General features: G+C 53.7%; 1 protein-coding gene across 1 annotated transcript; it reads right to left on the bottom strand.

Annotated features, from left to right (window-relative positions):
* Positions 1–2,851: 2,851 nt before the first annotated feature.
* On the bottom strand, positions 2,852–20,500 carry LOC112105553 (hepatocyte cell adhesion molecule-like). Its single transcript, XM_024198397.2, has 7 exons — positions 20,419–20,500; positions 13,255–13,596; positions 10,980–11,273; positions 10,181–10,300; positions 9,128–9,216; positions 6,657–6,781; positions 2,852–5,290 (listed from the first exon to the last, which is right to left on the bottom strand). The coding sequence occupies exons 1-6, from the start codon at positions 20,483–20,485 to the stop codon at positions 6,665–6,667; spliced, it is 1,029 nt and encodes a 342-aa protein (XP_024054165.1). The 5' UTR covers positions 20,486–20,500; the 3' UTR covers positions 2,852–5,290; positions 6,657–6,664.
* Between the last annotated feature and the right edge of the window lie 3,758 nt (positions 20,501–24,258).

The raw sequence follows: 24,258 nt of genomic DNA, 5'->3' as shown, positions 1-24,258 counted from the left end.
CCCAGCCCTGCATACAATTGCCCCACCCAGACGTGGCCCTTGGCCCAAAAAGTTTGCCCACCAAGGGTGGCCAGGTGTCTAGTTTTCGACAGGAACACCCGGTCAAAAAGGGACGCTGGCAGCTCCGGTCAGCACCACCGACTGGGCCATTAAAAGTCCAGTCGGCGATGCTGCGGAGCTGAGGCAGGCTAGTCCCTACCTGTCCTGGCTCCGCACTGCGCCCCGGGAGCGGCCAGCAGGTCTGGCTCCTGGGGGGGGGGGGCCCACAGGGCTCCACACGCTACCCCCACCCTGAGCAAAGGCTCTGCACTCCCATTGGCCGGGAACCGTGGCCAATGGGAGCTGCAGGGGCGGTGTGTGCTGGCGAGAGCAGCGCGCAGAGCTGCCTGGCGTGCCTCCGCCTAGGAGCCGGACCCGCTGGCCACTTAGCTGCCTCCCACTGCACCGCTGACTGGGATCCGCAGAGGTAAGCCCACGCCCCAAACCCCTGCCCCAGCCCTGAGTCCCCCTCCAAATCCGGAACCCCCTCCTGCACCAGCCCAGAGTCCCCTCCCATACCCTGAATCCTTCATCCCCAGCCCCACCCCAGAGCCCTCACCCCCTCCCACACCCCAACCCCCGCCACAGCCCAGTGAAAGTGAACATTTGCCTAATTTGATTTAATTTGAAAACTGGGCACCATCAAATTAGGCCTGAATAAAGACTGGGAGTGGCTGGGTCATTACACAAACTAAAATCTATTTCCTCATGCTAATTTCCCCCCCTACTGTTACTCGGACCTTCCTGTCAACTGTTTGAAATGGGCCACCCTGATTACCACGACAAAAGTGATTTTTCCTGCTGCTGCTAATAGCCCACCTTAATTGGATTGTCTTGTTAGAGTTGGTAAAGCAACCCCCATTTTTCATGTTCTCTGTGTATATCTATCTTCCTACTGTATTTTCCACTCTGTGCATCCGATGCAGTGGGTTTTAGCCCACGGAAGCTTATGCCCAAGTAAATGTGTTAGTCTCTAAGGTGCCACAAGTCCTCCTGTTCTTTTTCCAGTTAGACTCTGAGCATGTGGGCGAGACCCACCAGCGAGACCCCTGGGAAAGAATTCTCTGTAGTAACTCCGAGCCCTCCCTGTCCAGTGTCCCATCTCCGGCCATTGGAGATATTTGCTGCTACATACCATTGTGGGCAGTCCCATCGTACCATCCCCTCCATAAACGTCTCAAACTCAGTCTTGAAGCCAGTTAGGTTTTTTGCCCATACGGCTCCCCTTGGGAGGCTGTTCCAGAACCTCACTCCTCTGATGGTGAGAAACCTTCGCCTCATTTCAAGCCTCAACTTGCTGTTGCCTGAGGCTCTTTTATCCCCTCCTGGTCCTGCCCGTGGTCCTGCAGTCCAGGTGTGCCAACTGTTTGCAGCGACGCCACAGCTCCCTCTCATGACCTGGCTGCGTCCCCCTGCAGTGGGCACTGCTGTCACTTGCCCTGGCTTCCTGTGGCTACTTGATGGTGGGACCCCGACCTGCTCACCTGTGGGTAGCGGCCTCAGGGCTTTGGCATCTGTGTTGTAGCCGCTGCCTGCTTCGCTCGGCGTTCTCCTCACAGCGGCTGTGTCCTCAGCCGGGCTGCGGCAGACGACCCCTCATGGGCTCTCCGGCCCATCAGTCCCTGTGCTGGGCTACGGTCTCGTCCCCGGGAGGCGAGAGCAGCGGGTGGCAGGTGCTGAAACCAGCCGAGCTAGGATGGAGCAGAGAGCGGCCTGGGAGCTGCCTCTCTCACCGAGACGTTGGGCAGGGCGGGTTCAACGCGCCGACGCCCACAGGGTCCCACAGCACAGCAGGGTGGCCGGCACAGCACCCAGAAGGGCCCCACAGCACGGCCACCTGGTGCTGCCAGGTGAGGCCAAGGGCCTAGGAGTAAACTTCCCGTGTAGCCACTGGGGGACCATGTTGGGACCCAACTGAGGGGATTTCAAAACTGCCATTGGGTCATGTCCCTGGGGCACCCCGAGGGTGGGGAGCAGAGTGGGGGCAGGATCCCAGTCAGGATTTCAGGGGGTGCTCCATGTCCTCAAAAGACAGAGGGGGTCACCTCAGAGGCACAAACCCCCACGCCAAACAGGACAGCGAGAGATATCCCCGCCCCCCCAGGAGCGAGAGGACTGGCAAAGGGTTGGTTGGGCAGGCGAGCGTAGGCAGGGCTAGCGTCGCATACAGGAGGGAGGGGGCGGGAACGGTCAGGAGCAGGGGCCATTGGGACTGGGACCTGAAAGGGGAAATCACCACGGGGAGACTCTACACACAAGCCCAGCATGGCAATGAGGCAAGTCACCGAATACAGGAGGCAAGCTCCGGAGAGCCCGTCCCCCCATCGGTGAACGGGAACGGCGTCGGGCGGCTCCTACTCTGAAGCTGGCATGGCGCCGGCTATGACCGTCACTGGGGGGTCTGGGCATTGCTGCTTCTCCCCTCCCCTCCCCCTGCGAAAGCAGGTAAGGACCGAGCTTCCCATGGTTGGTGCGGGATGCACAAAGCAAGAGAGACCAAGGTCTCTTTTCTCAGCGCAGGAATCCTGGAGCATTTTGGTTTGCACATCACAGGAAATAACAGGGTGAAGAGACACTCCCTGATCAGCTCCCCGATCCAAACACCCCACTGCTCTCCGGCCAAGGGGGTGAAAGCAGCATCTGTCGCCATCCACCGCAGGTGCGGGTGCTCGCTGCTTCAGGAGAACAGGCCCGAAGAGCTCCAAACCCTACTGCAAAGGCCCATCGCCCGCTCCCACCAACAGAAAAAACCCATCGCGGTTGGTTGTAAAGTGGCATACGTTTCCTTATATTTGCATGAATAGAGCACAAGTCATCCGATGCTTTACTGGACAGACTAATCTAACCGGGGACTGAAGCCAGGGTAAAAGCAGGCTTGGAAACACTTCAGCGGAGGGGGCTACTTCTCCACACACACACACCACCGTTGGGTTTCACAGGAGAGGCCCCTGCTCCGTTCTGAGTTATTTTACAAGAAGGCCTGGAGTTGCCCACTGAGATGAGGGCCTAGGCTCTGCTAGACACAGAGACAGTCCATCCCCTGCGAACCCCCCAGTGTCAATAGACAGGAGAGACAGGAGGAAGGAAGCATGGAGATCCTCCAAGCACTAGACCCCTGCTGCCTTCCCCCACCAGAGCTTTTCCCAGTTACTGCGTGGGAGGTGGGTCCGGGATCAGCGCGTGCCGCCCAACGCCTCTCCCTCTCTTGCATGTGTCGCTAGAGAGCAGAACAATCCTGATCACAGCTGCCCAACCAAATCCGGCAGCAAATTTTCTTTTCCTCCCCCCGGCCCCTGAAATTTTTGATTTTGGGGGTTTTGATGATTTCCCCTCTGAAGAGCTTCTCTGAACTTAAAGGGGAACTTTCCCAGAACACAGGACCATTTTGTGCTGGTCTGCCGGGTCCTTTCACGTCTGAGGGTTGCTTGGCAGCTCTGGGAGAGGGTTTCCATGGTGTGAGTGCTATAAACAGCAGGGGGGTGGTACTCGGCACACAGATGTCTAATCGCAATTAGCCCTTTGATGTAGTAACAGCAAGACCAGGCTCCCAGTAACAGAACACCTTGGGGCTAGCTACCCTCATGAACCCCCACTCCTCTGCCATTCACCTCTACAGGGAACCACCACCGTGTGAGCATCTTCGGGCCAATCTGAGACACACTCATTGTCCTTCCCGGTAATTCCCTGCTGCTGGACTGTGTCCTTCTCTTCCTTGGCCAAGCAGGGGCGAAAGGGGGAAGAGTGTAAGACCTTCCAGATCTCGGGTCGCCCCTCCCTAGACGTTACCCCTATAAGCAAGAGGGGACATGCTCCCTTTCAGGGACTGCAGTAACTTATTGCTCTGGGGGGCAGGTAAGGCTGGAACCAGACTCCCGACTCCGATTCCTTCTTGAGGTTGCACCTGACGGGGCTCAGCTCCGCCCTGCCGCACGAGCTTCAGGGCCTTCCCCACGGCCAGGTTCTGCCACCCTGGCTCACTTTCAGTGGCACTTTGCTCCAAGCAATCCTAGTGAGCCCAGCGGCAGAATCTAGCCCCGAGTCTTTAACCTGGTCAGTTTGTCCCTCATTAATCTCGCTTCTGCCAAGTCACCCTCAGCTCCCTGGATCTTCCTCAACACCTCCCCCCAGGTCCCAACCAGATTAGCCCTGGGAAGAGCCTGCTGCGAGCGGGATATTCTGTGCTGCTTTTCTGCCAGCCACGTGTAGCTTTGCCCCTGCGCCTTTCCGCCTTGCGGGATTCGGCACGCGGGGAGATTTTACTTTTATTTCTCCAACGGGATCCAGACTGTTCTGCGGCAAACCGCAATCTGACTGCCGTTTACTCAGCCAATTTCTACCGATCAGTGAATCCCCAGTACCCTCAGTCAGCCAACCAACTGTAAATCAGACACACTCCTATCTTCCTCTCCTCCGCCTGTAGTTCCCCTCCCCCCAAGCCACAGCACCATCTGCTCCTATTTCTACTTCAGAAAACTTCCCTTCCTCCAACGATCACAAAGAGAACAGGCCCCCGGATCCGATGTCTCAGTCACATGTACATCGACCCTGCAGGGCGCTAGCATTATCAAACGGAATAATAGATAAATAAATACATGGTGCATCCAAGTCCCTCCCCGCCCACGGCCCTGCCGCATCACGCAGCCAGAACGGTGCCTCCATCCCCGGGGAGCCCATTTTCCAACGTTGCTTCTTCAGTCACGCAGCTAGCGGGCCAGGCTCAGACGTGAGTGTTTCCTTCTCGGCGCGGGACATTCTGCACCGGGGCGCGTTGCCTCTCGCCACCCTCCTGCTCCGCGGTTGGTGACGAGACGCTGCTCCTGCTGGAGGACAGCGCACCAACCATGGAAAGACGGGCTCCATCCGGTTGGCTAATGTCCTCCCGCAGGGGGGGCGAGCCGTGCTGTGTTCTCCCCCGGCCCGCGGCGAAAGGGCAGATGTCGCCTTAGCCCGCACGGCCCTTTGCTTTCGCAGGCGCCAGCGCTGCATGTCCTGTTCCCTCCCAGAGTCCGCTCCTCCGCCTTCACTCGGGTTCCTCCTTCCCAAAACAGTTGCTGAGGGCTTCACACACGAGGTTCCGAAACAGGGGTGGGGTGGGGAAGCGTCACGAGGCAGGCTCCAGAGCTGGAGAAGGTGTCTTCTTCCATTCGGGTTCGTGGGTGGAACGGAGACCGTTCGGCTACAGAGTTTGAGTGGGGCACACATTGCACTTCAAAGCCCTTGGTAAGCTCTGATACGCCACCACGTCTGGTTCCTGCCGGGAAAGAGAGAAGGCCTCAGTGCCTGGCCAGCACGCCTCCCCCCACCGCCTGTGTCCTAAAGCATCGGCAGGAAATGACTGATCAGACGGGCCCAGATTCTCAGCTGGTGCCAAACAGCACCTCTCCCCAGAGCTACACCGAGTTACAGCAGCTGATGACCTCGCCCCTCGCAGTACGCCCAGTCCCACGTTCCCAGGAGTGGCCCTTTTGATTGTTCTCTTTCTCTTCCCCACCCAGAGGTGCTGGAACTTGGGGGGCTGCCGCACCCCCTGGCTTGAAGTAGTTTCCATCATATACACGGTTTACAGTTTGGTTCAATGGCTCTCAACCCCCCTACCCCCATCCCAACCTGCCTGTGAAGGAGATGGAGTGATCGGCCAGGTGGGATGGGAGAGTCTGTTCTCTTCCCTCCCTCCATCCATCTCTCTGCAGTCGGTGGAAGCTGCTGGAGCTCAGCACCTCTGGCCAGGTTTTCAAGAGTGCCCCACACTCAGCCAGCCCCGTTGCCCTCAGCAAGCAGGGAGGGGAGTCTCCATTGTTCTCAAGAAGCGAGGAGACGTCTCCGTTTTCCCAACAGGAGCTGCCGAGCGCTGAGCTCTCTTGAAAATCCAGCACCTCCCGCTGGGACCCAACACCTGCCCCGTTCCAGGACAGAGGCCACTTCTGAAAATTTGGGTCTAAGGCCTCGTCCGTCTTCAGCGCAGCAGCGGGTTGAGTAAAGGACGGATTTGCAACCAGTTCAGTTAAACGGGTGCTAGCTCCCTGTGTGGACACTCGTAATCTGATTTGAAACTGGTTTGTAGTGAGTGAGTTCATCAGTTCCTCATCCAATTCAACTAAATCGACAAACCAGATTTAAAATGAATTAAGAGCATCCACTCAGGGGCTTGTATTGGTTTAACTAAATTGGTTTTTCAAGTGGTTTAAATTAAGCCACTGTGACTTTGGCTACAGACAAGGCCAGTCCCTTGAGATGTGACCCTTTGGAGGAGGCAGTGTGGCCTAGCAGATAGAGACCTGGGTTTTATCCCTGGCTCTGCTACTGGCCTGCTTGGCAAGTCACTGCCTCGCTCTGTGCCTCAGTTTCCCCATCAGTGAAATGGGCATAAGGATCCTGACCTCCTTTGTAAAGTGCATTGAGACCTAGGGACGAGAAGAGCTAGGCACTAGGTCATTATTCCCATGCTGTAAAATGTCCAGCTCTGGGTAAACAGCAGCAGCTGCGGAAGAGCATCTCAACCCCTGGATGCTTTACCTGAGTCCAGCTCACTCTCCAAACCTTTCCAGGTCCTCCCATCCCCCGCGCTCTCCCTTGGCCACTTCTTTAAACACATGGACAGAAAGCAGCGTCCCCCTTACCTGGGGGCCTATGTGACCTCCTCGGATGTATTCTCGGGAGTCCTTTGGAGCTTGTCATAGATGGTGGTGATTAGAGGCTCTTTCTGTGGGCTCCGCTCCGTGTTATTTTCCAGGTGACGTAGGGCCTGAATCAAAAGCAGACACGTTTGTTATTGGAAGGACTTTGCAAGCCGTTTTCTCTGCAGATGAATTTGCTAAAAATTCTCCCCCCAAATCAGCAAGGATTGAATGTGCCAAAGCACAGACTTCTACCACCTGAGCTAGCAGAGCAACTCCATTAACTGGTAACAGTTGTAGGTTGTTATCCTCTAGGCAGACCAGAGCGGGACATGACACACAGTGCTGTTACCTTCGCAGCAGTGGACATGGCTTCATCTCACCCCTCCAAACTCAAACCGCTATGCTAAATGAGGAAACCCTGGTAGGAACATTGTTTGTCTGAAATGTTTGGTCCTCAGTCCTTGCAATGGGTTGATGTGTCTGTAACGACCTCACCATGGGTCCTCAGCATGGATAAACCCAGCACCTTCAGCCTCAAGAAGCACAAACCACATCGACTTGAGCTAAAGGAACAACACTGTTAACCAACAGCAGTAGTAGGTTGTTATCCTCTCTGCATACCAGTCACTAGAGGGAGACATGGCACACTTGGGCAGCTGGGGTTCATGTTCACATAACAATGTCTTGGTGCAGCATGCCAACCTGTGGCTGTACCAGTGCATTCTGGGATCCTGGAGCCACTGATCCCATAGTACCTTATACTTCTGCTGTAGGCAAAGACTACTGGGTAGTTTCCAGCCTGCATTGCGGGACAGGATGCATCTGAACCCTTGGGACTCCCGGCCTCTGCGTCAGTGTATAGACAAAGACGTGTGTGTGCGCGCGCGTGCGTGTGTAGACAAAAATGGTGTGTGTGTGTACAAAGACGGTGTGTGTGTGTAGATAAAGACAGAGAGAGAGAGAGAGAGAGTGTGTGTGTAGACAAAGATGGGGTGTGTGTGTGTGTGTAGACAAAGACGGTGTGTGTGTGTGTGGGCACCTCTCCACATTCCCCACATGTGCAGTGCCCGCCCGGAGAGCTCCTCCATGTGCAAACACAGCCAGAGGACCAGCTGGCCTGCTCCCCTCCCGAAACCTAAACAAGGAACAATAAACAGGCCAGTGCGGATGTGGTGTAGGACGACACACTGAAGGCTCCTACGATCTGTCTTCACCGCACAGCACAGCCGGGCTCTGAGCAGCCGCCCTGCAAAGCCCCGCCCATGTTACTGAGTCCCCACTGGTGTTTGCACTCCCCACCCATGCCGCTAGGACTTCTGGGGACAGATCCCCCGGCCCTTAGCGCTGCCGTGAGCCCAGCCTCTCAGATTCTTTCCCAGTGGTTTGTGGGAAACTTGTTCGTCCTTCTGGGCATGTAGGGGATTGTGGGAAGGCGCCGGAGGGCTAGGCGGGCTGTAGCCTGCAGCGACGCCGCAAAGCGGGTGGGGGACCAGCCTGAGTGAAAGCAGCATCTTGGCTCTAACCACCCTCCGCGGAGCCAGCTAGTGCAGGTTTGAAAGTGCCACTGAACTCAGGTGAGAGGGTTGTGTGTGGACGGGAGGGTGTTAGGGGCAGCCCGAATAGGAGCCATACAAGAGACATACAAGGGTACCCCCCAGTGAGGTACACACCCGGGGGAGATCACACCTCCAAAGGGAAGAGAAGAGACAGACACACGGCAGAGAGAGCAACACCCTTCCAGGAAGGACACATGCACCTACGAGAAAGACAGCCCCGGCCCCCAGAATGGAGCAACACACAGAGAAGCTGTACGCGCACCCGAATGACAGCCGCAGCCCCGGAGGAGATGCACAAGCCAGACAGGGGAACAGCATGCAGCACACAGGAGCATCACGTGTCCACGCACGCACACAACCCAGCCGAGAGAGAAGTCAGGCAGACACTTACGCACGCCTCCCCGGGCGCAGAGCCGGACGCTCCCCAGAGGAGATGCACACACACACACACACACACACACACACACAGAGCAAAGAGCAGCCACACCCAGACCGAAGAGCGACACAACGGACAGAAAGGAGCAACGCACACGCCAAAGAGAGAAAGAGCCCACCCGCTACTCCCTCTCCTCCTCGCACCAGGCAGCTCGTGGTTGACAGAAGTGATCGTTTCTGCTGGGCAAAACAGCAGCACCTGTTGGCCGTAGCAAGAGGATGTAACTTCCTGCTCCGGCCCGCAGCGGACACAATAAGGATGTTTAAAGAGGGAGTCAGAATCCCGCTCCTAGAGAGCTCGCAGTCCAAACACACAAAGGGCGAGACATCCAGAGAGAGGATCTCTTTCCGACAGCTCTGCCTGCTGCAGCACTTATTGCTAATGTCTAATGAAAGAGTCCGGCCATCCCCCTGCACAAGGCAGAGCTGGGGCTCGGCGGGGAAGGCTGCTGCTGGATAACCTCAGCTCAGAGCACTCACCTGGTCATTTCCTTCAGGGGGACTCCTCATGATCTCAGCGTACTGCGGGTCGGACGGACTTTCTTCCACGGGGCCCGTGGGGGTGGCAGCTGAGGAAAGAGCGTGAGGTTAAGAGAGGAGCGAGAAAAGCAGCCCGGAGCGTCGGGATCTTTGCCCGTCACGTCTCACGTCTGTCGTGAGCTGAGCCCCGCCGCACAGCTCCAAATCCACAGAGCCACCCCCACCAAATCACGGGCAGGGAATCCATGCGAGTCCTTCTCCAGAGAAGACACAATCGGCATGTTTGATGCTAAGATGCTGGATCCTGGGTACATTCGGATCCATAGGCACGGACTTCTGCTCCCGCCGGTGGGTGCTTGACCCGCCTCTGCCCCCAGCCCCGCCCCCATTCTAACCCCTTCCCCAAAGTCCCCGCCCCAACTCCGCCCCCTCACTGCCCCTATTCCGACTCCTTCCCCAAATCCCCACCCCGGCCCTGCCTCCTCCCCTGAGCGCATCACATTCCCGCTCCTCCCCCTCCCTCTCTCTCCCAACATGCCGCCGAATAGCTGTTTGGTGGCGGCAAGGCGGGAAGCGTTGGGAGGTAGGCGGAGGAGTGAGGACGTGGGAGCTTGGCTGCCAGTGGGTGCCCGTGGGTGCTCCAGCCCCGGAGCACCCACAGAGTCGGCGCCTATGTTCAGATCATAATGAAAAAGGGGTTAAGGCCTTGACTATGCCGGGCATTGGGCCTATTCTCCCCGTGGCCAACTCTCATGAGTTTATTGTGAGCCTCGTGGTAGTTGGTGTGTTTCTTAAAGCCCTAGCTCCCGGAGTCATGTGATTATGGGAGAGTCTCAGTGCGCCTTAAAAAAAAAAAAAAAAAGCCAGATTCTAGCCCCCTTTGCAGAAGAGAGTTCAGATCAGAGCCCTGCACAGGACTATTATTTCATCCCACTCCCGCTATTACAGCAGCGCATCCTGCGGGATCCCAGTCCTGCCACAGGGCTCTAGTTCAGACATCACGGCAGAGTCCAGCCCTGGTGCGAGCGGTGGGCTGGAAAGGGCTTTCCTTACCCGGGTCAGCCGACTTCTCGTTGTTCATCCGCCAACACCAGACGGCAGTCCCAAGGCTTAGCACTAACAGGAAGAAAGTCAGCACAATGTACCCCGGCTTCGAGAAGGACGCGTCTGCATCTGGAATGGCAGAGGCCGGAGGTTAGCAGCATCCCACCAGGGCTTGTGGGTAATGAAGAGCCAGGGCTTAACGTCCCCTAGCCATCAGGCCGCGGCTGAAGGAGACGCCGCTGCTGGGGCCTGAGCCGAAGGGGAACCTTCAGTGGGTGTGGGACAGACCCTAGTGAGAAGGGGACTTCAGACTCTACCCCCAGCAAGGCCATTTGCTCCCAGTCATGGGGGTGTTATCTGGTCACATGGTGCCTCTCTGAAGAGTAACCAGACCCAACGATGACTGAGCTGGATACAAACCAACGCCCCAAATTCCCTGAGGCACGCGGTCCCTTTCTACGCTGTGTAGCAAACGGGTCAGTGTTTCTCAGGGCAACTCCTCACGCCCCTCATCAAATCTGCGGCTCCCATCCCCATCTGGGCAGCACGAGCAAACGTAGCATCAGGACACCGAAGTGAGGTAGAGAGGCGGGATCGTCCCTCGTTTTTACAGACGGAAACTAAGGCACCGGGGGGGGGGGGAGGGAGTGGCTGGACCCAGGCCACCTAGCAGGTTAGTGGCTGAGCTGGGAATAAAAGTGAGGTCTCTGGAGTGCCAAGCTGGTGACCTAACCACTAGACCGCACTCTCTCCCTGAAACAAAGCATCAGGTGTTGCCATCAACAGAGACAGGCCACAAACCCCTCACCTCCACTGCGGCAGATGCTCTGCAGGTCGAAGGCGACGATCTTCTGATCCACAGGGTTGCTGACCGTGCAGGTGTAGGTGGCGTTCAGGGAGCTGGGCTGCAGAGACAGCTGGAGTATCCTGCCATCAGGGGAGAGCTGGTGCCGACCGGGATCCAGCTCTTGGACCGGGTTGCCTCTCCCCCAGGAGATGCTCACATTTCCCTTCCCCGAGCCCTGGCACTGCAGCGTGACGTTGCAGCCCTCCAGCGTGCTGGCGAGCAGATGACTCCGGATCTGGGGCTGTGGCACTGGCTCTGTGTTCAAAGACAAGCGACACTCAGAGGAATGGGATAGGCTCCGGTCACCGTGACAGCTGATCCTTGCTGCTCGGAGCCCCCACACCCCATTCACCCCATCCCAGGGCAGGTTGGAAGTTCCAGAAGGGAAGAGCGTGACTGAGCGCGCCCTTAACGAGGCAGAAATTCCTCGGAACGCAGGAGTTCTGAGTGTAACTCAACAGCACGGTCCAGGGGACGGGCAATCACAGAGGTGGTCTACAGGAGAAGGTGAGGTTGACCCAGCTACGTTGCTCGGGGGTGGGGGGGAGAATTTCTCACCCCCTGAGAGATGTAATTAAACCACCCTACGCCCCAGCATAGGCAGCGCTAGGTTGATGGAAGAATTCTTCCGTTGACCTAGCTGCTACCTGCGTCTGGGAGAGATGGATTGACCACAGGGATGGAACAAGCCCTACCGTGGCTGTAGCAAGTGTTCACACCACAGTGGCAGTGCCATTGTAGAGTTTCCAGTGTAGACACGGCCTTAACCTCACATCAGCATGGGGGGCGGGGAGAGGGCTGGTTCGGCCGGCTGTCCACAGTGGGGAAACTGGGGCTGAGTTTTCCTTTGTGTGTTCATTCCTCCAGTCTGTCACCAGACACAAAACGCCCAACCAAAGCCCCGGGGCTTTGACAACGGAGTCAAAGATACGATCTCCCATGGAAATGCCTTTGTATCTCCAGGTAGACCTGCCATGGCTCGGTTCTCCCCCAGCAGCGCCAGGCAGGAACTAGAGCTCCAAGGTGCTAGGAGCTGCATAAACATAGAACAAAAGGACAGTCCGTCCCCCCCAATGAGCCTGCCAGCTCTTCCCTCCGTCCAGGGGCAGCTCTAGCATTTTTGCCGCCCCAAGCACAGCAGGCAGGCTGCCTTCGGCGGCACGCCTGCGGCAGGTCGGCTGGTCCCGCAGCTTCGGCGTACCCGCCGCCTAATTGTTGCCGAATCCACGGGACCGGCAGACCTCCCGCAGGCATGCTGCTGAAGGCTGCCTGACTGCCGCCCTCGCAGGGACCGGCAGGGCGCCCGCCGCGGCTTGCCGCCCCAGGCACACGCTTGGAGCGCTGGTGCCTGGAGCCACCGCTGCCTCTGTCTATCTCACCCCCAAGGGCCTGACGCAGGCAATGGCAGTTTTGCTGACGACTCCAATGGGAGTGGAATCAGGACCCAAGTGGATGGGTTTTGCAACACACCCAGAAAGTTGATCCATCCAGCCTCTTAGCGGGCCCAGGTGGGGGAAGCAGGTTCGAGACCCCAGGAGCCCGCCTGGATGATTCCCTGCTGATAGACCCTTGTCTTTGTAAACCACGGGAGGTGCAGCAGCTCCAGTGATCTCCCTGCAGCAGATGGCGTGATATGGTACCTGGCCACCCGTCTTGTCTATCAGGGAGCCCTCGTAACCCCAGAAAACGTGCGCTACAGCTGCTGGGATTGTATTGTAACAAGCATGTCTGGGTCATCCCAAGCACTAGGTAAACAGTTCACCTCCTGTTCACCTGGGGAAAGGGTGACGGGAGCCGTCTGGCTGCTCAGTCTAAACAATAAATATATGGAGATATACCTACCTCATAGAACTGGAAGGGACCTTGAAAGGTCATTGAGTCCAGCCCCCTGCCTTCACTAGCAGGACCAAGTACCATCCCTGACAGTTATTTTTATTTTTTTGCCCCAGATCCCTAAGTGGCCCCCTCAAGGATTGAGCTCACAACCCTGGGTTTAGCAGGCCAATGCTCAAACCACTGGGCTAGCCCTCCCTCCTGCTGGGTGACCTAAGGCATGTGCCTGCCCCGTGCCTCAGTTTCCCCATCTGTAAAATGGGGATAACGCTTCTGACCTCTATTGTAAATTGCTTTGAGATCTACAAATGAAAAGAGTGAGGGATTATCGTTAATATCAGCACTTCAGCCACTGTGTATTCCTGGAAACGCTGTTAGGTAATATCCATTTGTCGTCACTTACGATAGACCGCGAGGAGAAAGGCCTGTTCCTCCACAGTTGCTGGTACTATCTTAATCCGGGCCTCATAAACTCCGCGATCGCCCAGCTCCAGAGCCCTGATCCTCAGCGAGGTCTCGTTGTACCTTTCTAGCCTCTGCTTAAATCTGTCCTTGGGATCGGGTCGCTCAAACTTCCCCCCACTGAACTCAGCCAGCTGAATCGTCACACCTGTCCCAGCACGAAAGCTCCATTCGATTTCTTTCACCTTTCTCCCGGGGGACAGATCCACAGACAGCACGACTGATCCTCCCAGAATCCCATTCACCTGGCGGAGGGGTGTCGGTGCTTGTGCAACCAGGATATCTAAGAAAGAGGGCAAGGCAGAAACGTTACAGCCTTCTAGCGTGTCACAAGATAAACAGAAAAGCAGCAGAAAGGAGGCGAACTGAAACATGGTTTTTAGTTTGTTAAATTTCCCTTCCAGGCTGCATCTCTTTTAAAAATAACCTCCCCTGCCCCCGCCGTGTGCTCTCGATAGCACGGCAGGTTATGTCTACACTGCAGCCGGGGGGCGCGTTTGCAGCAGACAGACATACCCGCGGTGTCTACACCTGCCACAGTCACACACCTGAGGGCAGCGTAGACACTCGCTGAGAAGGGAAACGCCTCTGTGATGCACGGCTAGAAAGGGCTAAACATCCTGCCAAATAAATAACCCTCATAAGACATGTGGAGAGATAACGTTTGTGGTTTTGTGTATTTACATATGTATGAGAAGATTGGACAATGTAACCAGCAGTCCCTGTCTATGCTGTTTTCTGATAATTCAGAGGTCAAAAGAACATCCTGTCATGTAAATGAATTGTAAATGTGGGACATCTCGGCATTCATCTCTCTTTGAAATGTACTGTGAATGGTGGAGGAACAAGCAAATGGCCTTATGTTAATGCGTATAGCTAAGTGCTGGTGATGGACCTCCTTCAAAGTCATCCTAATCACCTTTTGTTCCCTGAGGAATTCCAACTTGTCAAAAGACATGAAATTGTATAAAAGATCCTTGGTCCTGATTCTGTCATCTCAGATCTGCTTAAGCTTCATCAGGGGAAGTTTGAGTCGCAAGACTGAGGCCCCAGTTAGGCTGGTATGCCCTGAATGTGAGATTTGGACATTGGACTTTAACCTATGAACTATTGCTGAAAGAACTCTCTGCAACTACAAAGCTCACCATCTCTGCTCTGAATCTGAACCTCAGTGAATCGAACTCACCTCCGTATGTATACTGATCTTTTAACCAGACCCTCTCTCTTTTGTTTTTAAATAAATGTTAGTTTAGTTAATAAGAATTGGCTGTAGCGTGTATTTGGGTAAGATCTGGAACATTCATTAACCTGGGAGGTGATGTGTCCGATCCTTTGGGATTGGTAGAACCTTTTCTTTTATACGATGAAATAAGATTTACAGAATTTTTCATCAGATTTGACGTGGGTACCTGGATGGAGGCCTGTTGTTTGGACTTCTGAGTAGCCAGTGAGGTAATAAAGAAGCTGTTTTATGCCTTTTTTTATCCACCAGCGTTATGGGGATTGTCTGCCCCATTCTTTGCAGTTCACCTTAATTGAGGGACCACAGCTGGCCCCCACTAGGGGTCACAATCCCCCCCCCCCCCCCGAGGGCAGTGTAGCCACATGCTGAGAAGAAAGGGAAACATCTCTCTGCGCAGAGGGTTTGCACAAGGCACGCTGCACCACTGGAGTTCTCAGCATAGGGTTTCAGAGGGCGCTAAGTGGCGCTTATGCCCTCTGTAGTGGCCCTTTGCATGGGGTACATTCACCCTGCACAAGTTTTGCCTGAGCCTGCAAATCTTTACTCAGGTGAATAGTCACGTAGGCCACAAAGGTGTTTAGGCTCCTGACTGCCCTATAGAAGTTTGATGGCATTTAGGCTTCTATGATCTAGACCGTAGACTGTGAGCTCCTTGGGGCAGGGACTGTCTTCGTTCTGCGGTTGTCCGGCCCCTCGCACAGCAGGATCCTGGTCCAGGAATGGAGCTGCCAGGTGCCACTGCAGAACAGATGGATAATAATTACAACCTCATGGAGGTCAAGGGCTTGCAGGACTAGATCCGCATGTGGAGACCATTTGGTCAGGGTAATGCATTTCCCCATATCCAGCCTCCCGGTTGCACGGAGACTTTCCTGTTGACAAGGAAACTGGCAAAGATTCTCAGCTCAGCTGTTTCTCTTTAGCCCACGTTCCTCAGAACCGCTTTGGTCGAAAAGAATTGGAGCAGGAATCTCATCAGACCAACAGCCCCTAAGATTTCGGGAAGGGCTCCCCATAAACAGGGCCAAGTCGCCTCGCTTTCCTCCTTTGCCCGAGTACCTGCAGAAAGATTGACAGCAGCGAAGCAGCTGGTGAGCTGAGACCCCCTGCGGAGTAATAGTTCAGGGAGCGTGTCTACATGGCCATCATGCACCATTCAGATACATTTTAGTTAGTGCTGGTCTGGTTGCGGGATCCTCTGCCAAAGCCTAGCCCTGAAATCACCTTGGACAGAGGGAAAATGAACGGTCTATATTTTGTTTCTATAACGACAAATGCCAGCCTCATTAAAAGCCAACTAAAGCCTGCTGAGAAATCTAATATTTCTTTGGGATTAGGCCAGCGGATCCCCCCACCATCTGGTGCATTTGCAAAATGTGTTGACAGGCACGTGTGCGCAGCGCAGGGGAGTTTCGCCCTGCCTGAAGAACGATAGCGGGCCAGCTCAGATGTCTTTGCTGAGGCAAAGCCTTCCTTGGAGTCAGCAGGGGCATATGTCCCCATGGCGTAGATTAGCTTCGCTTTATTGACGTGAATAGGCGCCCTCAATGCCCAGCAGGTACCCATCAGCACTGCTCCATTGATTGCTATGGGAATCTTCTGATTTACAACAGCAGCGAATTTGGCCCTGGATAAACAATAGCTCACCCCTTAGGATTGGCTAGCTCCTCGAAGCTCCGTCTAGCTCAGGCAGGAGTTATGCGCTGGAGGCAGGAGGCACTGGGTGAGGTTCCCAGGCTGTGCTCTGCAGGTCAGACTCCATGTCAGAATGGTCCCTTCTGGGGTTAACAAAAACCATCTACAGAAAGGGATCATTTCACCCCTCACCCAAATGCAGCCACCTCTGGGGTAGGAGAGGGAAGCTGTTTAATACCACACCAGGGTTTCCTCCAATCTGATTTTAAAAGCGTGACATCAGCCCGTCAGCTGACCGGGTCTAGTCTCATCCAGCTCGGGCCAGAAGAGAAGGTGCTGTAGGCTGCTGGCCTATCTCCCCAGCTCAGGAAAGGCTCCCACCAGATCCAGCGCCACCAGCAAGCGTCAGAAAACCCCAAATAAAACAGCCCCCTGTAAACCCAGCAGCTTCCTGTCTCCAGCGCAGGGGTTTCCTGCTTCTGGCGGCTCTTCCCCGTGGTCCCCTCCACAGGCCAGCCACTGCCTATGGCTCCCCTTCCTACCTCTGCTCTTTCAGCCTTTATAGGCATCCCCTTCCCAGCTGGGTGTGATCATTCCGGCCCCCCCAGGCCCAGCTCCTGTTACCAAGAAGCGAGGTTAAGGAACCAGCTATGACCCGGGATGCCTGGCTTCCTCTGTGAGCTTGGGCACATCATTTAGGTCCAGATCTTCAAAGGTATTTAGGTGCCTAACTCTCACCGAAATCACAGGTGCCTAAATACCTTTGACAACATGGGCCGCCATTGCTCTGTGCCTCCGTTTCCCCATCTGTACAACGGGGACAGTCGCACTGCCCTGCTTCACAGGGGTTTGGTGGGGACAAATCCATTAATGAGTGTGGGGTGCTCAGATATTAAGGTGATAGGGGGCCATGAAAGTACCTAGGATTTATAGTTTTAACCCTGGTGCCCTGACTAAATTCCAACTTGGCTGCAGTCTTGAATAATGTTGCGGTGTGCTGTTAAACAGCTGCCCTGCCCCACCCCAGAGGTGGGCGAAACGATCTCTGGCTAGAACGTGTTAAGTCTTTGGGATGAAAGGTGCCACGTTATTGAATTTAACCCTAGTCCCACAAGCCGTGATTTCCCTTCTCTCGACGCCAGCTTGGATGTGGAGAAGAAACAGCTGTGCCTGTGTATTAAAGAAGATTAAATACCGACATCAGAGAGTTTACTTCTTATAAGCCTTCCCGCAGCCCACTTTACAAGCTGCCTCTTTGCATTGCTTTGTACACATCTCTGCATAAGAAGTGCTCAGCATCCGTGGGGCTTTTGTTATGCTGATCCTATTTGTCTGAGACTTCCTTTGATTTTCTTTTTTTTTTTTTTAATCAGTGCTTTCAAACTCTTGTGGCTTTCCTGTGATTTAGCTCCCCTTGCATGTCACCTGTGCGAGGCTAGCAGGTTTACAGTGATTGTACAGAGAGGAAGAGACGCCTGGTGGTTAGGGTGCTAACCTGTAATGCCGGGTCCTGACTCAGGAAAGTCGCTAAGCACGGGCTAACGGGTCAGATTTTCTCCAGCGCTCAGGACCAGATGTCCCAGCACTCAGCACTCACACCTGGGGCTGGACTGTCTGGAGGGCACAGCGCCCCATGGAGATCCAACGTACATATCTGAACATCTAGCCTCACTTGTGGGTATCGAGCCCTTTTGAAAATCCTGGTCTCTGGGGAAAATCCAAGCCGCCCACACAGCTCCCATTGACTTGAACGGGGACCTGGGTTTCCACCCGCGGCACTTCCCTGAATTAGGGCCTTTGTCAACGGGCAGCACAAAGCGAGTTGGCTTGGGCTGGGGGCTGTTTGTCATGAATCCCTGCCCAGGAAGGCAGATGAGGCCCCAAAGCCCTAAACCAAGTTAATTTGCCTCATCAGCATTTCCAGACTCTTGAGTCAGATCCACAACTTGAAAGCTCTGAGAGCCGACTTGCACCTGCCTGTATCAGGGACATCTGTGGCCCCAGGTGTGTTTCTTTTGATGTTTCCACAACAAACAAAAACAACATGAATTAACCACCGAGGCCCAACTAACTGTGTTTACCAAACACACATGAAGGCACCAGGCCTAGCTACATGCACGCTACTTCTCTGGCTGGCTTCTAAAACCCAGAGTACAGTAAACACACTTGCAAACTACTTAACAGGATACTACTCTATTCCTGGATGCAGCAACCCCCGCGACGGTAGCACCTGAGTGCCTCAACTCTTTAATTTATTTAGTCTCACAACACCCCTGTGAGGCAGGGGAGGGTTGGTACCCCTGTTTTACAGATGGGGAAACTGAGGCACAGAGAGACTAAGTGTCACACAGGAAGTTTGCGGCCGAGCAGGGAATTGGTCAATTTGACTGCTGAGAATTGGGTGAAATCCTCTGGCTTGTGTTATACAGGGGACCAGACTAGATGATCAAAATTCACCCTTTTGGTCTTAAAATATATGAATTAAAGTTTCAGGCTAGGGGGCTAACCCCTGAACCATCCTTCCTCATCTCTGGAACACTTGGCTTTATTAGTGCTTCCAACTGTATTTAATTTTAGGGATGTTCATCAAGATCTCTGCAAAACACTGCTTGCCACTGTCCTCATCCGTTCTCAGGCCAGTTTACCAGAGGCCAGTAGCTCGACTGATGTGTGGGGCTTGCCATGATACTGACATCCGCTTTAGAAGAGGCAACCGTTCTACAGCGACATAGTTGGTCTCAGCGGCTCCGTTTGCCGCTGCCGCACCATTGTTCAGGGTAGTCTAAGGAAATGGTTTGGAAAAACCACCCTGGCTGGGTCACTTTGCTACAATGAAATCGTTTCCTGAGTTTGTCCGCGTGGTGCGATTTTTATCCTGTTTACCCAGAAGTTGTTTGGAACAGGTTAATCTTGGTAAATCCCTGGAAAACTGGAAAAAGCTGACTGCTCGTGGGGGAAGAGTGGATCATAACAGAAAGGTCTAAGAGTTGAAGGGGAGAAGCGTAAATACTGTGGTGCCATAGGAAACTCTAAGATAGATCAGCTAGCAGGATAGATAAATAGATGGGAAAGATCACTGAGTAATGCTGAGAGATAGAGATAGATGTAGTATGTAGTTAAGAATTATAACTGGTTTGAACCAAGTGATCATGGTGTATTTTGTACATGGATCAGTCCAATTCCGGTCTAATGAAATGACAGCAGGGACGTGCAGTTGTTAAGAGAGATTTTTTGGATCTGCGTTTGTTCAGTGCTAACCCATTTTTGGTTGCGGCTCATTGCTACACCAGACCTATGTCCTATACAATTGTGCAGATAGAGGAGAACAAAGAAAGCAATTGGGAAGTGGTACATTATCAGAAATGTCTTTTCATCTTCCTCATCTGCACGGCAGAATCATGAACCTTGGGGTTGAGACAAGCATCCTTTTTTAAAAAAAAAATGGTGACATGATGTTTTGCAGCAGCATATTTTGTAAAAACAGCACGTTTTAGGAACAGGATCTCCCTGCTGATCTGTCCCTGCTATTAAATGGTTTCTCTAGGAACTGCGGCTTTGGTGAGAATTATTAGATTTGTGGATTAGCAAAGTGAGAATTAACGGAGGTTCTTCTGTCTTGTTTTACATAAGAGCCCAAGCTCTCAGCTGATATAAAATGGCAAAGCTGCACTGGGTTCAGTGGGTCTACAGCAGTTTACACCAGCTGGGCATCTGGCCCATAACGTTCATGAGCTGTTGATAAAAATCTGATGATAAATTTGCAGAGACTAGTCTCCTTTCCTCAGCCACCTGAAAAATCAACAACCTAAGGAAGAAATCCCGATTGTCAGCCTCGTTTATTTCTTTGGTGACACAGTTATACATTCTTTTAACAAAAACCCCACACAATCAACTGGATTAGATAACACTCTGGAAAATATCTAGCAACGAATCTGCAGTGGGTGAAAATAAATTGGTCTAGAGAACTGTTACACCTCTATTAATATATCTTTAATATTCCACTCACATTAATTTAACATTCAATAACTAGCCAATCTAAAAAAATGCATAGAAAGCGACCATAAAAACACTGAAAACAATTTACCATGGGGGAAAAAACATACCAGCTGGTTCTCCCTCCAGTCTCCTGCTCTTTTGCTATAAATTCTTACATTATAGTATTCCTTAGTCCTTGTGCCACACTCTGCCCTCTGCGTGTACAATTTAAACCAGTTCTGGTTTACCTACCTGGAGAGAGGCTGATCAGCATCACTAGCAATAAAGGGAGAGAGGGTTTTTTGCTGGCCACCTCCATGTCTTCACTGCTCTCTGTGCGTCTCTGTGCTGATCCTGGTAGCAGAGGCAGATGCTGCGAGGTGGGGAGGAGCAAAACTGCATCATGGCACACCCTCTAGGGGTCTGTGCATGCAGGAGCTTAGCACCGTTATTAATTAACTGATTAGCCATTGGTACACGATGGAGCATGCAGGGCACTGGTCAGTGCATACAAAAAATCATAATTGCTTCTCTCACGGCTGGATTCGCAACATGGCCCTTCCGCCAGGCGGTCGAGAGCTTGCTTATAGCCAAGTATTGAGTCCTGGCTCGTTAAGGAATCTTACATCAGGACAATTAAATCATCACCTCCCCAGATTCAAACCCCCCTTGAGCTGGGGGCATTCCTGCTAAGTCCTGTGCTACAGAAAGGACATTGTCTCCTAAGCTAAGGGCTGGCCTGTGCACTGGTTTAACTATGTCTGTGTCTCAATCAACCCTAACGAGGTTCCACAGGGAAACACCAAGAATGATGGAACCCAGGGCCCGATCCTGGGTGGGGCGGAGAACCTTCAACTCACATTGACGTCAAAGGGAGCTAAAGGCTCTGAGGCCCAGATCCTGAAAGGGGTCTCGCCCCTGATCTCCCATGGGAGTCAGGCAGCGAAAGGACCTGGGAGGGGCTGGGCCTCAGGACTTTGTAGGAAGAACTGAGAATCCTGCAGGATCCTGGGATTACTGAAGACAAAGGCCAAAGCTCCGGGGCTGCCGTCGCTGTGAATTCATTTACCGCAGCGCAATGGTCTCACCACCCTTCTGAGCTGGTGGCGCTTTATGCCCACTTTCCACAGGTGTAAAGAAGGGCACAAGAGAACCGGGTGGCAGAGAACCGGGCCTGCCAAGGCCCTGCAGCCACCAAGCCTGCGGAGAGCCAAAGATCTGCATGCTGATCGAGTACGACTGTGACTAAATCAATTCCGTTTGACCCCTGAGCTCCATCATTTCACTGGGGGCTGAAAACGCCCTCTGGGCAGCTGCGGGAGAGAACAGGGTGGTCCTGCGAAGAGAATCACGTGCCAGAGAAGGGGAATATCCCAGTTGGGCTCGTCTACGTACCTGGCTTGCTGTTCTGAGGCACAGAACGGGGACATCCGAAATCCTCGGGGAGGAGGCGGCTGGGTCGCCTGTTAACAAGCAGCAGCATCAGCGACAGCAACAAAAAAGGATCTCGAGCCATGGACAATTGAAGTAGGGCCTGGCCCATGGCAGCCGATGGAAATGCTCCCCAGGACAGGTGCAAGAGTCACCGGGGTGTGGATCAGCCCCTTGAACCGAAGCCATCTGGCTGGCAATCTGGGCCGGCTTATTCCACTCCCAAGGAAGTCAATAGAGGGTCTTTCCCGAGAGTTGGCTCCCTTCAATCAATGGGAGTCTTTCCCTGGGCTGAGGCACTTAACTTACCCAGTTTTCAGCACCCCTGCTCTCCCAGCGATCCCAGGATATGCACGCACCTGTGGCCAGGCCCTGAGCCCCCGTTCCCTGTTGCGCTTGGGAGCTGCCGTCTCGGAGAGCCGGGCGTCTCACGTGAACGATCAGCGTCTCCATTGACCTCCGTGCAGCCACGCTGATTTACACCAGCTGGGGACCTGGCCCAACGCCTCTGCCACGCTATGGCCAGTGGGCTGTGCTAGAGATGCGTGCACCAGACTGGAATTGAAACACGAGGTTCCCAACCGCCTCGTCTGTTGGGGAAGTAGAAGGCAGACAAGCTACTCTCAGAACAGAGAAGTATTTGCAACCAGCGCTTTTATTATAGACTTGTTCAGGGAGTCAAATTCTGCCTATAGGCATGTAGTCCAGCCAGCAACCCTGTGCATCCAGGCCAGGGCTCAGTGGGGCCACGCACAGCAGGACACACTTCGAGCTAGGGGGCCAGAGGGAACCACAGGGTCTGTCTGAGTCCAGCAGCCTGGGTAAAGAATCTCCTTTCTATTCATCACAGACTAGCCCTGAGTCTTCTCTACACGGAGGGTGCGATTTTCATTAACTCTTAGGAGGGGTGCAAATGTGTACCTGCAGGCAGCACTGTGCCCAAACTCTCCTGCTTAGACAACGCGGCGGGCCCAGCTTTCACCGAAGGGGGTTGTTGGCTGCCGAAGCCATGGAGGGAAGCAAGCACCAAACACAGGATGGCCAACGCGGGCATCAGCCGGATGATATTCAAACCTATGGAACAATACTGGATGAACTGGTCTGATATGATTCAGCAACACTGCCAGTAAAAAGGAGGAGTCACCGCACGACTAAACACCAGACTAGATAGAACCATCAGTGTTAACAAGAGGTGGTGAGGGGGAAGGGTGTCCAATGGATTAGGTAGTAGGCAACAAGACCCAGATCCTTAAAATCAACAGGAGTTAGGTGCCTACGTACCTCTGAGGATCTGACCCTGAGTCAGGGCTCCTGGGTTCGAATCCTGGTTCTGCCAATGATTTGTGAGCCAGTTGTTATGCCTCATTTCTCCTCTCTATGAAAGGGGGACACTAAACAGGGCTGGTCAAAACTTTTCCTTCTACTTCTCTTTTTTTGCTGGAATGTGGGTTTTCGACTCTAAGGGCTTGTCTACACCCAGCCGCTAGTTCGGCGGCTGGGGATCGAAGTTCCGAGTTCGATTTATCGCGTCTGGTCTGGACGCGATAAATCGAACCAGGAAGTGATCCCCGTTGACTGCGGTACTCCAGCTATACGAGAGGAGTACCGCGGAGTCGACAGGGAGCCTGACCGCCGCGTGTGGACCGCGTCTGAACCGCGGTAAGTTCGAAGTAAGGTATGTCGAATTCAGCTACATTATTCACGTAGCTGAATTTGCATACCTTACTTCGACTTGGGGGGTAAGTGTAGACCAAGCCTAAGAAAATGTTGGCAGAAAGCATCTGCTGCCCTAGAAACATTTTGGTTTTCCATCAGAGACCCGAGAAACTCAAAGAACAAATGTTTTCCCAGCCCGGGACCACACGTATTTCAGGCTCCAACAAAAAAAGTCTCCATTTTCTGCTGAAAACTTTGACGAAAAGGATTCCCGCCCCCTTTCCGACGACATTTTCCAGGAGGGGAGAAACCCCCTTTCCCAAGCAGCTAATAATAGTCCTGGCCCTCGGTAGCAAAGAGCTGGCTGAAAAGAGGGAAGTGTTGCTGACGAGAAGGAAAGATTATTTTTGATTAAAAAAAACCCCTCAAAGCAAAAAAACAAAGGAAGAGCTTTGACATAAGGGGCTGTTTTGTTTCAGAAGGACAAAGCCGGGGGAGAGGAAATGTCAGGTGTTTCCTATTCTGCTATCAGCAGTTCTGGAAGTTCAAGGAAAAGGATTCACCTATTCCCAAAAGACTAATTAAGCCATTCTCCAGCTGGAGCACCTTCCACTGGAGAATCTCAAAGCCCCTTACAAATCCGAGGGTGAAATCCACACAGGAGCAGAGGGCTGGCCTAAGATCTAGGCACCAAATAAGCTTGTGCAGTTGCCCAAATATTCACAGCAAAGAATCCAGGACAACCCAGTGGCTTCGCATGAGGCCCCTGGTGAATTGTCGTGAACCTCGAGCAAATTCACAGAAACTGATTGGTCTGGGGCTGGTTCCTGGATGGAACAGCGGAGGACTAAATGGTGCAGAGTTTGCAAGCGGTCCACTTGCGAGCTGGAGGAACTGAAAGCTGCTGATATGAAGCTGGGAGCCAATGGATGGGAACCACCTTCTTCCAGAACAGCCGGGGAAGCAGTTTAGAGAGAGGCTGGACGGCATGTTGTAAATTTCCCC

Source organism: Terrapene carolina, unplaced genomic scaffold (assembly GCF_002925995.2).
Source record: "Terrapene carolina triunguis isolate 2854851 unplaced genomic scaffold, T_m_triunguis-2.0 Scaffold227, whole genome shotgun sequence".
Taxonomy (NCBI): Eukaryota; Metazoa; Chordata; order Testudines; family Emydidae; genus Terrapene; species Terrapene triunguis.
Note: the sequence above shows the minus strand (reverse complement) of the source record. Positions and strands in the feature narration are given on the sequence as shown.